Below are 17,500 nucleotides of genomic sequence, written 5' to 3' on the forward strand. Positions count from 1 at the left end.
AAATTCACACGAACCACTTATAACCACTTGACAACGAAGTGCATGTGACCTTCTATCACGAATTGAGTCGGACGTCCCCCATGGTAGATTTGCATCACGGCTAGCAAAAATTCAGTAGGAGCAAAGGAAAAGAAAATAACCTATAGCTCCGTCTGTATGCGATGTTTGCCGCATAAAACGTGTGCTGTTTTTTTGCCTGCTTGTTCTTTGCATTGGCGTCTGTGTGATTCTTGGTGTGTATTTGAGTTTGACTGAGTAGCCATGAATGAGTTCACCTTTTCCCTGTGAGGGACTGATGAAGTGATAGTGTGTAGTGTGCGGTGCTAAATCATTTCTTCTTCTTTTTGTGAGTTATTGCGCGCGCGCGCGCGTGTGCGTGCGTGCGTGCGTGCGTGCGTGTGTGTGTGTGTGTGTGACTGTTTTTGTTTTTTTTTATAATAATTTTTGCTTCATGCCGTTTTGTCTCTTCGTATTGAAAATCCTAAAGAGGACAAAACAATCTTTTAAGAAGCGGAAAAAAATAAAGAAGAAGGAGAAGAAGAAAGAAAGATAAACTGGCTCCTGTGATGATAACTGTAGTGTGTGTGTGATGGGAACACTGGCGCCCTTTTTCATGGCGCGGAGCCAGCAGCTGTGAGGTGTTACCATTGTATTGGATGATACACGAAAAAAAGAAAAAAAGAAAAAAAGAAGACATTATCATCAGCAACGTTTTTACCACTACCACCAACCGGCATCACCACTATTATCGAATGTCATCAGTTGTTAAGTGGGCTAAGGTAACACGGGGACTATAATACTTAATTTCTATACTCGACCTCTGGTGTGTGTGTGTGTGTGTGTGTGTGTGTGTGCATGTCCGTGCATATGTGTGTGTGTGTGTGTGCATGTGCGTGCATATGTGTGTGTGTGTGTGTGTGTGTGTGTGTGTGCATGTGCGTGCATATGTGTGTGTGTGTGTGTGTGTGTGTGTGTGTGTGTTTGTGTGTGTGACCGTTGTGCTAAACAAAACCAACTTCAATCTTTGTCTCTGTGTACTGAGAATACAAAAAGAACAAAAACATATTTCAAGAAAAAAACAACAACAAAAAACACCCAAAAAACAAAACAAAAAACAACAACAACAAAAAAACACAAAACACACACACACACACACACAAAAAACAAGAAGGGGAAGAAGAAAGAAAAAAGATATTAGCTCCTGGGATGTTACCTGTAGATCTTTTTTTCTTCTTCTGCCGGGTCCCTGATTCTGTCGTCACTGCTAAGTAATACTAATGCGAAAATACATTATGTGGCCACCAGCTTCATAAACTAGAATCCGATACCTCACTCCAGATGTGATAACGTTTTATGTAAACAGGGTGGTTATGACATCTGGCAAATTATTACCTTCCTTTTTCCCCTTGTGATGCACAGGTCGAGAGAGAGAGAGAGAGAGAGAGAGAGAGAGAGCCTATGTAACAGTTTCAGTTTCAGCAGCTCAAGGAGGCGTCACTGCGTTCGGATAAATCCATATAGGCTACACCACATCTGCCAAGCGGATGCCTGACCAGCAGCGTAACCCAACGCGCTTACTAGTCAGGCCTTGAGAAAAAAAAAACCCACACAAAAAACCCCACAATCTTTTAAGAAGAGAAAAATAAAGAAGAAGGAGAAGAAGAAAGAAAGAGAAATTAGCTCCTGTGATGTCAACTGTAGTGTGTGTGTGATGGGAACTCTGGCACCCTTTCTCATGGCGCGGAGCCAGCAGCTGTGCGATGTTACCAGTGTAGTGAATGATACACGAAAAAAAAAAGACAAAAAAAAAAAGAAGACATAATCATCAGTAACGTTGTTACCACTACCACTAATCGGTGTCACCCCTGTTATCAGGACAGTTTTTATCAAGGAAGAAGAATACTGATTCACACACACACACACACACACACACACACACACACACACACACACACACACACACACACAGACACACACACACACACTCTCTCTCTCTCTCTCTCTCTTATCTCGATTGGGCACAAGTGACTCAAAGTTAAATGTAAATAAGCGATAGCAAAAGAAGTGTGAAAGAATTATCCACTTTGTGATAAGAGAGAAAACGAAACCCATTTTCGATCTGACTTTTTAAAAAACAGATAAAACAGAAATATGTGCTCTAAACATTACACGAATCTTCCTGAGACATGCTGCAAGCTGAAAAAGATCGCAAGTAAGAAGTTTGGCTGTCTGTGTGAGGAAAGCAAGACCAATTATTGGCACAGTCTGGATATGGAGAAGGATGCCTTGATACGACGAACGTGATAAATTCATCATAACATTTGCATTTACAGTGGGCAGGAAAGTTATTATTTGAAACCACAGAACACCACTGTTGGAATCTGATACCGAAATGGCATATTGGAAAACAAGCAACATACGACAATATCACACACACACACACACACACACACACACACACACACTGTATGTAAGGTTCAATAACATCAGATGCATTTTTGTTATCATTTATGAATGTCATGCAATACAAAATCGTAGATATGGGTTGGCAGATGTGGTGTAGCGTATATGGATTTGTCCGAACGCAGTGATGCCTCCTTGAGCTACTGAAACTGATACTGAAACTGAAGATATGGGTGTCTGTCTCATGGACTGAAAGTATGAGTGTGATGTAGTATATTACTGGATAATGAGCACGGTATGAAATCATGTGTTATATTCATTTTCACACAGACTGTGACGAGTTGCTGGGGGATAGCTGTGGAGAGTGCGTCCTGCAGAGGGGCGTGGGGGGATGGGCGTGGATTCTCTCCAGTCTTCAACATTTCTCCATTTATTGTCCTAATGATCATTATCTGATCTGACTGACTACATTTCTTCGAGGAATTAATTAATAACTCTTATGGTGATTTTGTTCGGCTTGTCCTACAGCCCTCCTTGTTTGAGTACAAGTGGAACTCAGTATGTATTCTGCGGAAAATGAGGACGAATGGAAAAATGATGTGGAAACAAAAACACAGAAAGAAAAAAAAAGCTAAAACAAATGAAAGAAGAAGAAGAAAGAGAGAGAATATTAGCAGGATTCCATGATAAATGAGAGAGAGAGAGAGAGAGAGAGAGGGGGGGGGGAGAGAATATTAGCAGGATTCCATAATAATAATAATAATAATGATAATAGAGAGCCGGAGAGAGAGAGAAAAAAAACTATAAGCAGGATTCCATAACAGTAATGATAACAAGAGAGAGAGAGAGACAGAGACAGAGAAAGACAGACAGACAGACAGAAACTATTAGCAGGATTCCATAGTAACAAGTTATGAGCGGTAGGCCCATAGCACCACACTTAGTTCATAGACTATTAACATTGGACGTCAGCAATATGAAAGTGATGATCTGCATGTCATATTGTTTATCTCTTAATGTTCCTCAGGTTGTACTAGTCGGTTGCCTTCTTCCAGTTATCCGAGCACCACATAGTAGGAGGTAGACGGGTAGCCTCACAATAGATTTCACCAGTTTCTGAGTTGACCGAATCTCACTGTCTCTGTCTGTCTGTTAGTCTGTCTCTGTCTCTCTCTCCCACCCTCTCTGTTTCTTGATGCCTCTGTCTCTCTGTGTCTCTCTGTCTCTGTCTCTCTCTCTCTCTCTCTCTCTCTCTCCCACCCTCTCTGTTTCTTGATGCCTCTGTCTCTCTGTGTCTCTCTGTCTCTGTCTCTCTCTCCCACCCTCTCTGTTTCTTGATGCCTCTGTCTCTCTGTGTCTGTCTGTCTGTACAAGCAGCCTCTTCAGTTTGCCTGTCAATTACCGCTAATTGCCCTTACTCAGGACCGGCGCGGGGTATATCCGGCTGTCCAAATTACAGCCGTGTTCACGACGCAGCACGAGGAGAGGTGGAGAGAGGAAAAGCTCGAATATCTTCCTCGGCACCACTGGTGGGGTTTTTGGAGTATTGATTTTTTTATTATTACTATTTTTTTTTTTTTAGGAAGACTTTCTTTTTCTTCGGTTTCAGTAATCAATGGACAGAGAGATAGAGAGAGATTCAAGATGATTTATTCATATAGGCCAAGGCCCCTAATGAAGGGGTATATGAACAGACAGCAATAAAAAACAAAGAAAAACAAACATTTCACATAATACAACATACATAAAAAAAAACTCGATATAACATAAGTTCAAATGAAAAACTAGCCTAGCAACAAAACAGTGTTTTCATGACGTAATAGTTTCTCGGACTTTGAAAGCTTTAGAGAGAGAGAGAGAGAGAGAGAGAGAGAGAGAGAGAGAGAGAGAGAGAGAGAGAGAGAGTATGTGTGTGTGTTGTTCAAAAAAATGTTAATACTCTCTCTGTGTGTCACACACACACGCCCGCACGCACACACACACACACACACACATGCACGCACACACTGACCCGGCACACTGGCACACACACACGCGCGCGCGCACACACCATGCAAGTGGCTGTTTGCATGCTGTCTATAGTTGTTTTATTCTTCTTCGAGAGCTTTTAAAAACGTATTTTTTGGGATCGGTTTGTGGCCGCTATATAAATTATTATTATCATTATTATCATCATTGTCATTTTCGTCATCACCACCACCACCACCACCACCACCATAATGATAATAAAGAAGTGTATTAATAAAACATAGTTTAGCCGGACAATAATGAAAAATAAAAATGTGACAGACAGCGTCCTGTTAGTGTCACACGTGTTTTTCGATCGATATTCAGTGGTGTGTCAGCTTACGTTTGTGTGCGTGAGTGTGCATCATCCACTGCAGCTCTCTCTCTGTGTCTCTTCTTCTTGTGTGTGTGTGTGTGTGTGTGTGTGTGTGTGTGTGTGTGTGTGTGTGTGTGTGTGTGCGCGCGTCAGTGCTTGCGTGCATGCGCGCGCGCTGACGTGTGTGTGTGTGTGTGTGTGTGTGTGTGTGTGTGTGTGACAGAGAGCGAGAGAGTGAGAGAGAGGAGGGGGACCTAATAGAACAGGAGAGAGAGAGAGGATATAACGGGAACGTTCGTCAGTGTGTGTGTGTACCTGTATTCACCGAGCAGCCACTCATGATGACGTGCTATCAACGAGGCCATGAGGTCATGTAGGCCCTTATACCCCCGTTTCTCCGGCTGTTCTTGTCGATATGTTATTCCCAGTCGCAGCTGTTTCAGACGTTCGAGATAAAATGTGTGGTCATGACGTTTATTCTGAGCTTGATTTTAATGCCGGTTACAGAGCGGCGATGCATTGAATAGTCTATGGTTGTACCTGGAGTTGTGAGTGCATGGTTGTAGTGTGCAACGATCTCTCTCTCTCTCCCAAGGACAGATTGGAACAACAGGCAATGCCTAAAATCTTAATCCTTGAATAAAACCGTTTTGAGTTCTGAGTTCTCTCTCTCTCTCTCTCTCTCTCTCGCTGTGGCTATATATATATATATATATATATATATATATATATATATATATATATATATTCTAAACAAAAATTATCTCTTTCTTTTTAACAGGCGTATACATAATTATGAGAAACATCACCACAAGATGAACACATGCTAATCAGATAAACGATTCCATCACTTTCTCAGTGCAGCAACCAGCTGCTTGTTTGTGGAAAGAGGGAAGTGGATCATAGTCAGTGGATTTAGCTAGATTCTTCATCTGAGTCATGACTTCACCGTCAAGATTATGTCACATCAGTGTTCAGTTATGTGGCAATACAGTCTGCATGCTGCAGGCAGAGAATGGGAGATAAATAGGTGGAGAAATACAATCGGGACTGTATAAATCGCAGGCTTACAGAATTTTTTCTTGTTCTTATTTCTATTCTTTCTCTTGTTCTTGTTCTTATTAATCTGGGCGGATTGGGCGTGTCGGGTATTGAGATATCAGAGATATTTATTGAGAAGTGCGCAGTTAAAGATAAACCACTCACTGACTCTAATCTTGATTTTTCATGGAGATTTTTTTAGATTGACTCATACAGAAGGGCAACACCTATTTAGGACTATAGCAAATGAAAGTGAACAACACATCTCATTAGACATCCTGAGGACAAGAATATCACCATACTTTAGGAACATGTAGACATCTCTCAAGGTAGTCATAGTTTTGTTTAACCGACATCAGTTCCATACAGCTGTTCACCAACCTGTGTATGGAAGGAATTTTGTTTAATGTCCCGTCACACACACATCTAACATGTAGGCTATGTCAGTACTTACTACTGGTGACTGCATACATCTGTAAGTATTGATTCTTATATTGAATATTGTTCAGTAAAACAACTTTGTAAAAACAACAGGAGGAGGTGAGCTATTGCATGGTGGGTTGGGTAAACAGGATAAATGGAGCGTGGCATGATGAACATTTAAAATAAAAACCTGCAATTAAAGAAAATACTTAATGGATTTCGTTAAAGGAAATTAAGTTGTTGATTTCTGTAAAAGTGAACGCTGTTGAGAAGCAGATTTTGAAGGGGAGAAAAGATGACAGAACCTCGCGGCTAACAGTGTCGTATATGGAATAGCTTTTTTGTTTTTGTGCCGTCAACCCGGCTGACATTAAGATGGGGGTTCTTTGGTCGCTCACTTCTATCGACTTCGATCTGTGTCCACCGGTCCTCTGTTGCTTCTGAAGTCACACTGGCTGGCTCAATCTCCAGCAGGGACCTACGTAATTCTGCCGTTTAAAACGACTGATGCGTGCCGTATATAGTCTTCCCTGCGATGTTCAGAATAAATGATCGACTTTCCTCAGAAGGCTAGTTGTCACGAGATTCCCTTTTTCTTGTGGGGGTGCCGTGCACGTGAATGGCGTTTACATGTAACACACACACACACATCTATCTATCTAGCGTTTTGGGGAATGGTGCTGAACTTCCAGAACTTTCGTGTACCCAACCGCATCACTCACTGACTCGGATGCCGGCCTTTCCTGTCCACCAGATCCATCACTCACTGCCGATGCTTGGTCAGTGGCTCTGCATCTGGTCAGCTTGTTTCTTCACGTGACTGCCAGTGAAAGGATGGGATATCGCCCGGCGGCACATGCGGATGACAGATCTGCCGTTGCTGTTTCAAGAACAGTGTTCGGGGTAACCAGTTCTGCATTAGCTTTCACCGGCCCAACTTCGGCACACCTTTTGAAGTTGATGTATACGTGCAGTTTATGCGCGCGCACACACACACACACACACACACACGTGACACACACTCACACACAGCCACACAGTCAGACAGACAGACACACACACGACACACACACGCGCGCGCGCGCTCGCGCGAGCGCGCGTGAACGTACACGCCCACACAGGCGGGATGTGGTTACAATGAGAGCTATCACAAATAACTATTCATTGGGTTCGGCCGGCAATCGATCTACAGCTCCAGTATCGATCGCGCTGTTCTGAAAGAAGGGAGATGAACGACCTCCTTTGTTCTTTTGTTGTGGTCGATTGACCTTACCATGGGGTCAGCCAGCTAAAGAAACAACGCACGAGGTTTGATTTAAGCCCAACCACAAAGTGGGACAAACTGTGCACGTGGAAAACTATTTTTGGAAAAGTCGTCAGTCACATGAGCAAACACCCAACATGGCTGCTTCCACTGGGATTACCTTGAACAGAAGTGACAGAGAAATAGCTCAACAAACAGAAACCAGATCGTGTTTGAACCCTTGTGCACCCGTGTAAAGTTATTTCGTGCAGTGAAGACAAGTATGACGTCGGTTAAAGTTGCTGTCCGAGTGCGGCCTCGGAATCAAAGGTGAATTTGCAGTTCTAAATGTTTTCAAGTCTCAGTGTCACAATTTATCATCTTACACTTTTTCGGTAGTGCAGTTGTCGCCAACTTCGCAAGTTGTACAGTGAGTGGAGAAACCTACTTTCCGCATTACTTTGTGTAATCACACATCAAATTTGAGAGCTGTCACCAACTTCTGATCACATCTTGAACGTATTTTTAGTGAAGGGCGCTGATGTTAGCACAGCAACGGTCACGGACCGACACAATCACATAACCTGACGTCAGTATTGTTATTATTGTGATATTAATTGTGACGTATTCTTTGATATGTTGTTTTCTGGTATGTTGTTAGATTTCATACATATTTCTGTGAGTATCTAACGTTTTCACAAATTTATGGATTTTTTTTTTTTTTTTTTTGCTGTTCTGATTCATCTTGGTAATCCCCATCAGCCTCAGTGTCAAAGCAAAGCCTTAACCTGCAGGATTTCCCAGGAACTCGAGATGGAGAGAAAACTGTGCCTTCCTTTATCTCTATCTTCACTGTCTGTCTTTGGATATATGTCTGTTTGTGTGTATGTCAATCAGAATTTATCATTTTATATCTTTGAAATGCTTATCTCTCCTCTGCCCAGCCACCAACCTGTCTTTACACACACACACACACACACACACACACACACACATACACACACAGATAGATAGATAGATAGATACACATGCACACTTGCAACCTTCCTGCATAATCTCTGTGCAAAATGAATTGTCCCCCAAGGGCAGAGGAGCATGCTATGAGGATCAATCACAAAAAGGTTGATCAGAGAGAGAGAGAGAGAGAGAGAGAGAGAGAGAGCTCCAGGTTCTTCAGGTTGGTTTTGTGCATCTGCATGTTTAATATGTGTGTCATTTATGTGTCAGCTGTGTGTCATTTAAGTACAGGGTCTAGTGTAACTGCTGGTGACCAAACCTTTATAAAGTGAAGCCATTCACACATAAATTTTATTTTGTTATAAAAAAAAAAACTTATATAGTCCAGTGGCTGGCAGTACAAGGGTCACCATCATCAAGTTTTACTGAAGCCGATAAGTACAAAGTATACGATAACTGAAGCCAGTAATAACTGTCACAGTCTCTAATTCTAAAGAATGGACTGGAAGACTTTTGAGATATAACAAACATTACATTTACAGTAATCAGTAACTCATCCCTTTTCAACACTTCCACCTTCCAGATACACACATGCTTGTATACAAATGCAGATGCAGATGAGGAAGGTGGCAGAATGGTTAAGACTGTGTCTACACAGTGACTTTAAAGGTCTGGGTTCAATTCCCCATCTTGCCCTTTCTCCCAAGTTTGACTGGAAAATCAAACTGAGCATCTAGTCATTGAGATTAGATGATGAATTAAGGTTCTGTATGCAGCATGCACTTTGTGCACTTTTAAAGAACCCATGGCAACAAGAGTGCTGTTCTCTTGCAAAACTCTGTTGAAGAAATCCTCACTGACATGTAAACAAATAATTATACACATGCACTGAAAGCCTGACCAGTGTGTTATGCTGCGGGTTATGCTGCTGTCAGGCATCTGCCAAGCAGATGAGGTGTAGCATATATGGATTTGTCCAGTCGCAATGATGTATCCTTAAGATTCTGAAAATAGGCATGCATGGTTGCTTCCACCCAAAAGTGAATAATGTTGATTTGTTTAGGATTACCACAGTACATTTGCTGCATACTTATCTTGCCTTCTGCATCAATTTATTACATCATGATTTGCTCTCTCTGTATGTCTCAATCAAATAGAAAGTGACAGAGATACATAGTACACACACACACACATACACACACAGACACACACACAGACACACACACAGACACACATACACACACACACACACACACACAGAGAAAGTGATACACAATGTATGAATACACATGCATGAGTGTACATTGCAAAGCTATACTTTATTTTTACTGGCAATATCTCAGATGAGCAACAGAGAGATTGCATGCCCAGTGGGCCTTCAGGGAGGGAAAGGGACATGTGACTGAGAGAAAACATGTGTGGTTCATCCGTCAGGATCGACGAGGACCATCTAGTCATCCTGGGGGTGGGTGGGTTGGGCTCTGTGGGTGTGCAGATGACTGGTCAGGCCAATCTGTGCCCCGAAGGTTCTGACGCAGTGTGGACAGGAGATGGTGGCGGCTGTCGGGGACTTGCTGGCACTGCTTTTCCTGGCCTGTCTGTGTTGCTCTGCTGCAGCGATTCCGTTGGCCTCACAGGATTTGGCACCTTTGTGGACAGCTGAACGCCACTTTGGTCTGTCCATTGCATTCAGCTCCCATGTGTCGTGGCTGATGCTGAAAGCCTTCAGAGAAGCTTTCAGAGTGTCTTTGAAGCGCTTCATTTGGCCTCCATGGGAGCGCTTGCCATGTTGGAGTTCGCCGTACAGCAGTTTCTTGGGGAGCCAGTAGTCCAGCGCAGCTGGGCCTGCATCAAGATGGTGTAGATGCTGGGCAAGTTTGCACGAGTGAGCACCTCTGTGTCAGGGATCTTCTCTTGCCACTTTATGCCGAGAAGTTTTCTGAGGCTGGTGGTGTGGAAGTGGTTCAGCTTTTTGGCGTGGCGTTTGTAGACCGCCCATGATTCACATCCATAGAGCAGTGTGGTGAGAACTATGGCCTTGTATACTTTGAGCTTCGTCTCCAGGGTGATGCCTCTCCTGTTCCAAATGTTCTTATGGAGTCTGCCGAAGGCAGCGCTGGCTTTGGCGTGTCTGGCATTCACCTCCTCGTCGATGACAACTGCGCGAGAGAGTGTACTGCCCAGGTATGTGAACTTGTCCACCGCATTCAGTCGTTGCCCGTTGATGAAGATGTTTGGTTCAACATAAGGCTTTCCTGGAGTTGGCTGGTGCATCACCTCAGTCTTCTTTGTGCTGATTGTGAGGCCAAAGTTGTCACAGGCAGCAGAGAACTTGTCGACGCTGTGTTGCACGTCAGCTTCGGAGGCAGCGTTGAGAGCGCAGTCATCAGCAAACAGGAAGTCGTTGACAGTGTCTGTCCTCACCTTGGTTTTTGCTTGAAGCCTCCTGAGGTTGAAGAGTGAGCCATCTGTGCGGTACCTGATGCCAATGCCTACGTCAGCGTCTCTGCAGGCATCTGTCAGCATGGCTGAAAACATGAGACTGAACAGGGTGGGGGCAAGAACACACCCTTGCTTGACTCCATTGGAGACAGGGAATGGTTCTGAAGTCTCTCTGTTGTCTTGGACTCGGGCCAGCATCCCATCGTGTAGTTGCCGTATGATGGTGATGAACTTTCTGGGACATCCGTACTTCGCCATGATTCTCCAAAGGCCATCTCTGCTAACAGTATCGAAGGCCATGGTCAGATCGACATAGGTGGAGTAAAGGTCGGCGTTCTGTTCCTGACACTTCTCCTGGAGCTGCCTGGCAGCAAACACCATGTTGATAGTCCCGCGTTCTTTCCGGAAGCCACACTGGCTCTCTGGTAGGAGACCTTGCTCAAGGTGCGCTATGAGACGGTTGAGTAGCACTCTGGCCAGAGTCTTGCCTGCGACGGACAGCAGGGATATTCCACGATGGTTGTCACAGGCCTGACGATTTCCTTTGCGCTTGTACAGGTGTATGATGGAAGCGTCTTTGAAGTCCTGTGGAACTGCCTCATGCTGCCAGATGAGCTGGAACAGCTGATGAAGCTTCTCAGTCAGTGCCATACCACCTTCTTTGTAGACCTCAGCTGGAATGGAGTCTGAGCCAGGGGCTTTGCCATTGGATAGCAGACAGATAGCTTTCTGGGTCTCCTCCAAAGTTGGAATGGCATCCAACGACTCACTGACTGGCACCTGGGGGAGTCGGTCGATGGCTTCATCATTGATGGTGGAAGGGCGGTTCAGTACGCTGTCAAAGTGTTCAGCCCATCTCTCAAGGATCCCGTCCTTGTCAGTGATTAGGGTAGAACCATCAGCACTGAGGAGTGGAGCAGATCCAGAGGTGGTGGGACCGTAGACTTCTTTCAGGTCGTTATAGAAGTTCTTCATGCCGTTCCTGTCTGCAAAGCCCTGGATCTCATCAGCTTTGTTGCTCAACCAGGAATCCTGCATCTGCCGCAGCTTCAGCTGGATGGTGCTGCGTGCGCTCTTCAGTATGTCTTTCTTTGACTGTGACTTGGGATCTTCAATGTGGGCTCTGTAGGCTTGGCATTTGTCTTCCAGCAGCTGCTTGCTCTCAGTGCAGTTCTCATTAAACCAGTCTTTGTGCTTCCTGGCAGAAGGCCCCAGGCACTCTGTGGCAGTGTTGTACACCATCTCATGCAGTGCGCCCCATGCTGCCTCCACATTCTAGTTGTCCAGCACAGTGGACTCAAGGCGTTCCTCCAGGGTGTCAGCAAAGCTCTGCTTGATGTTGCCTAGCTCCAGCTTGTTGACATTCAGGCGTTTGGGTGCTTTCATGCCCTGAGGTCGTCTCTTGGGCTGGATGCGGAGGTTGAGTTTGGAGACGGTAAGGCGGTGGTCTGTCCAGCACTCGGTGCTGCACATGGCCCTTGTGACTCCTACATCCTGCCTGTCCCTCTTCCTGACGATGACAAAGTTGATGAGATGCCAATGCCCGGAGCGAGGATGCATCCATGACGTCCTGTTACAGGTAGGGAGGCTGAAGACGGTGTTTGTGATAAGAAGGTCGTGCTCGGCACATGTCTGGAGAAGTAGTTGACCATTATTGTTACAGTTGCCAACCCCATGCTTCCCAATCACGCCTTCCCAGGAGGTGCTGTCACAGCCAACTCTCACGTTAAAGTCACCAAGAATGATGAGCTTGTCTGCGTTGGGAACAGTGGTGATGACAGCATTCAGGTCCTCGTAGAACTTGTCCTTGATCTCATCCGGGTTGGTCATGGTGGGTGCGTAGGCGCTGACAATGGTGGTAAACTTCTTCTCATTGCATAAAGGGAGTTTCATCGTCATCAGCCGATCGTTCACTCCTTTCGGGGGCCCAGCCAGCTTGCCAACGAGGGTTGTCTTCACTGCAAAGCCAACTCCAGCCTCACGTCTCTTTTCAGGTCCGCGACCACTCCAAAAGGTGTAGCCTGTGCCTCGCTCACAGAGTTCGCCTTCTTCTGCCAGTCTGGTCTCACTTAAGGCAGCGATGTCGATGTTGTACCTGGCTAGTTCACTTGCAGATTGCTGTGCGTCTCTGTGGTCTGTCAGAGTCGCCTCTGTCCAGAAGCATACGCACGTTCCATGTGGCAATGGTCAATGGGGAAAACATTAATAATATGGGGATGCCATCACACTGTTAACCTACTGTGAAAGGGTGGCTCTCATCTGTCAACTGTCATATTGAATTGGAAGCAATGTGGTAAGCTAGCAATCTTTACCATAGAGCAGATCATATATATATATATATATATGTATATATTTGTGTAGTTATTATATTTTTGTCTCCACCTTTTGCAGCAATACATTTGTGATTCTCTGAATAGTTCCAGAGGCTGGCCTACATAAATTTGCGATTTGAAGCAGATTCCAACACAGTTTGGTGGACTGTTGCATCTGCAGTATTTTTGTCTGAAAATTTGTCCTCCACCTTTTGTAGCAGTACTTTTGTGATTCTCTGAATATTTCCAGGGGCTCATCTACATAGATTTGTGATTTGAAGCAGATTCCCACACAGTTTGATGGACTGTTGCATCTGCAGTACCTTTAGCTTGTAAGTGCTGAAGGCCATGAAACACAGCTGTGAAGGAAGAGAGGCAGAATAACCATGCAGTAAATCTGTGGGCATTCGGTCATCACACATTTGATGAGCGTGTGACCGAGCCAGTCCACCCTTCTCAGACATAGCAGTCACAGGTGCAGTTTCTGCACACAGACATACTCTTGTGTGCTCACATTCTTTTTGTGGTTGTGTGTGTGACTGTATGCGTGTCTTATAAACCTTGTCTTGATTGAATTGACTATTGAAACTGATTCTAAATCTTATCCTAATTCTGATTCTGTTCAAATAAGACATATCACATTCCCAAAATATATATAATATGGCAGTGTTTGGCAGTGTATATATAGTTACTGGCAGCACATGGTTGATTTATAAATTATGTGGGATTTTGATGTTGTTCAGTTTGGAAGAAGGGAACTAAGTGGATAAGTGTTTAGTGAACGGGTAATTTTTCATTTAGGACTTGAAAGAAGAGTGTGACACAGAATTTCTTTCGAAGGTTTTCTTTCCAGTTCTTAGGATTGTTGGGACACAGTCTGGTGTTGTGCTGGGCTTTAGCCTGCACGGAATAACTTGGAATGATTCTTTTTCTTATTGTCAAGTGGTTTGCACTCTCCTCTTTCTCCTCCTACCCTGTATGGCTATTAGAATCACATGACCCTAACACTGCCTTACTCATGCAGTTCTTAAGAAAGTTTGAGTTGACAGAAGTACACAGAGTTCAGTGAGTGAGATGTGAGAGGGTATTGTTTGTGGGTGACAGCTGGTGGGAGGAATGTTGATCGATCCAGGACACTGTTCAGGAGGAGATGTTCGCATACCTACCGTGTCTTTTACCTGACGTCTTCTGGCTGGTTGACTGGCTGGCTGCACATGTGTTTCTTTTTCTTCTGGTTTTTATACATATGTGTGTATGCAGTGGGGACAAAGGAAAGCTTGTCTGCTGTGGACTGAATAAAAGCTGATCAGTAAGGTGGTTGTGTGGTGGTGAACAATGGGAACAGTTTGTTCAGTTTGGAATGGTTTTCATTGGTTTTGTGGAGGCTGCTTTGGAAAGTTTTGTTTCAAGACATACATGAAAAAACAAATGAGTGAAAAGATGCATTCTTGCTCACACACACGCACGCACGCATGCATGCATGCATACATACACACACACACACACGCCCACACCCCAACACACTCACTCACTCACTCACTCACTCATTCATTCACTCACTTACACACACACACACACACACACACACACACACACACACACACACACATATGAACACACACACTGACACAGAAACCACACACACAGATGTATGATTATGTGCATGTCTGTTTCTGTACAAACATACAGGCACACACAGACACACACTAACACAAAAAGTACACAACCCCCCTACCCCACCCTCCAACACATGCATAAACATACACATGTATACACATGCAGATATATACACACAAACACACAAGCACACTCACACGCTTGTGCACACACCACCCCAGCCCTTGATATGCTCTCCTTCCCAGTCCATCTTTTTCCCAGTCCTAAAATCCCCCAGAATAGGAAAACACACACACACACACACACACACACACACACACACAGAGGAGCTGCCAAAACATATTTTGCAGCATCGGAAATCAATAATAATACCTTCTGAAGTTGGAAGTAGAGCTTAGAAATTTGGTAGCATTTTTTTTTCAATTGAGAGAGAGAGAGATAGATCGTGTGTGTGTGTGTGTGTGTGTGTGTGTGCGCGCGCGCGCGCTCGTGTATGCACATGTGTGTGCATGGGTGCATGCATGCACTGATGTGTGTGTGTTTGCACACTCACACAGAGCTTGTGGTTTGCCTTCATGCATGATACTTCATGGATGCATCATTGCTGACAACCACTGCCGGTTAAATCCCTGTGGTGTGGTTATGATACCAGGATATCAGTCATGAAATGAAGTGCAGAATACTGGGTATTGCCCAGAGCCGGACTGAGCTCCAAAGCAGCAGCAGCAGTGTCATCATTCTCATGCTTCATGACAAGCTGACATAAGAGTATCAGCCTCTGTGGCCTTTCATGCTCTGCTCTCGTGGTGACCCCAGTGTGGCTTTCTTCTTTACTTCCATGCCCATGGTGAGATCATGTGAAATATTTTCAGTTTTGGCAGAGTTTGGGGAGTGTGGTGGAGGGGCTGTCGTTTGAAGGGCCAGGATGGCAGTCTCCGTTCCACATGTGGTGCTCACTCAGTCTGTGTCTGCGGCAAAGCCGTGACTGTCATCAGTAGGGGCTCAGGTGGTGTCATGTGTATGCTACAGGCACTGCTGGACAGCAGTAAAGTCACTCAGCAGTGGCTACCGTTGCTAGGACTTTGGTAGACTGAGCCTGGTGTGTGTGGCTGTGCATGAGGACATTACCCACTGAGATAATAATAATAATAATAATAATAATAATAATAATAATAATGGATACTTACATAGCACACTATCCAGAAATCTACTGCTGGACAGCAGTAAAGTCACTCAGCAGTGGCTACCTTTGCTGGGACTGTGGTAGACTGAGCCTGGTGTGTGTGGCTGTGTATGAGGACAGTACCCACTGAGATAATAATAATAATAATAATAATAATAATAATAATGATAATAATGGATACTTACATAGCACACTATCCAGAAATCTGCTCTAGGTGCTTTACAAAAACGCTTTTGTTAACATAAAACATTATATCTGTGTTACATACACACACCAAAATGTGACTACACACACGCACGCACGCACGCATGCACGCGCACACACACACACACACACACTGCATACATACATTTTAACATACATGTGTATCTAACAGCTATCCTAACACATATGCACACATAGGCAGGCACAAACTTACATCTGACAAATAACGGAGAGGTAAAAAAAAGGACATGCATGTATATGTCATCACTTTCACTCGCACATGCATTCACTTACTCACTCACTGGCTGTATTCTCTATGTTTCTCAATGTTCAGGAAACAGGTTGAAAGAAGGAATGTGACAGATGGAAGGATGTTAAGTCATTTGTTTTTTTAAACGTTTCTGCATTTTTCATGTGTTCGGCACAATAGAGTATAAAAGTATAACAGTTGAGGTTAAGAAGCAAAAGCCCTCCCATACTGTATTATTTTGCTCCCCTCCTATATCATTATTATTGTTAGTATTGTTATTATTATTAATGATTCGTTATTCTGAATTTTTATTCACTATTCATTTATTTATTAATTGATTGATTATTATTATTATTGTTGTTGTTCTTTCTTTTGTTCTTTCTTTCTTCATCTAGTTAGTTATTTTGGTCTGCTGATCAGAATGTGAATGATTTGAAATGTGCTTATTTTCCCTGAGCAATAACAACACATGGTGTACATGCTTATTCATCAGGTCATTGAGAAAATACAGAACTGACATTGCATTGAGCTTTAAAAGAGAAAATTCAAATGTCCATGCTTACAAAATGGAAACATTACACAGGCATATTCATTGTAAGAGTATTGAGGAGGAAAAACAATAACAACATGTATCTTTGTATGTGTCATATGCGATGGTGGTGGCCCATCGAAGATGAAGGCTGGTTGCACAACTCCCGTCAGTGCTGGTGGGTCCAGGTATGGCTCACGAGTCTGATGCACGATCTGCACTCTTGAGGGCAGTGGGGACACATGAAAGCCACATCAGTCCGGATTAGGGTTGCAATACGCACAGATTGCCTGCATGGATGATGTTATAAGGTTTATAACACAAAGGGCAGTACACACTAATATGAACCTGATCAACTGAAAGCAGGATATCACTGTCAGTGTGATATATGTGTGTGTAGTCGGTTTGATATTTCAGTGACTTTCTCACTCAGATACTCATATTGCCCAACAAGAACAAGAACTCATATTGACAGAGTTGTTTGGTGGTTCAATACATGCCTGAAGGTTTGTAACAGTGATTTAAATGCTTGCTTTACTGACAGGGAAGATGCCAGCACAACCATCATCGAAA

General features: G+C 43.9%; 2 protein-coding genes across 6 annotated transcripts in view; one reads left to right on the forward strand and one right to left on the reverse strand.

Annotated features, from left to right (window-relative positions):
• LOC143296525 (thioredoxin domain-containing protein 16-like) overlaps positions 1-17,500 on the reverse strand; it is a 390,867-nt gene that overhangs the window by 60,012 nt on the left and 313,355 nt on the right. The window lies entirely within an intron of this gene.
• The window catches only part of LOC143296371 (kinesin-like protein KIF16B), an 80,601-nt gene continuing 70,688 nt past the window's right edge, over positions 7,588-17,500 (forward strand). For all 5 annotated transcript variants that reach the window (XR_013057135.1, XR_013057136.1, XM_076608244.1 and 2 more), the window contains exons 1-2: positions 7,588-7,763; positions 17,472-17,500. The exon at positions 17,472-17,500 is cut by the window's right edge and continues 35 nt beyond it. Coding sequence is in view for 3 of the 5 variants with exons in the window: in XM_076608244.1 (XP_076464359.1) it covers positions 7,717-7,763; positions 17,472-17,500 (76 nt within the window). In the remaining 2 variants the exon portion in view is untranslated. The remainder of the gene's footprint in view (positions 7,764-17,471) is intronic.

Source organism: Babylonia areolata, chromosome 21, assembly GCF_041734735.1.
Source record: "Babylonia areolata isolate BAREFJ2019XMU chromosome 21, ASM4173473v1, whole genome shotgun sequence".
NCBI classification, from domain to species: domain Eukaryota; kingdom Metazoa; phylum Mollusca; class Gastropoda; order Neogastropoda; family Buccinidae; genus Babylonia; species Babylonia areolata.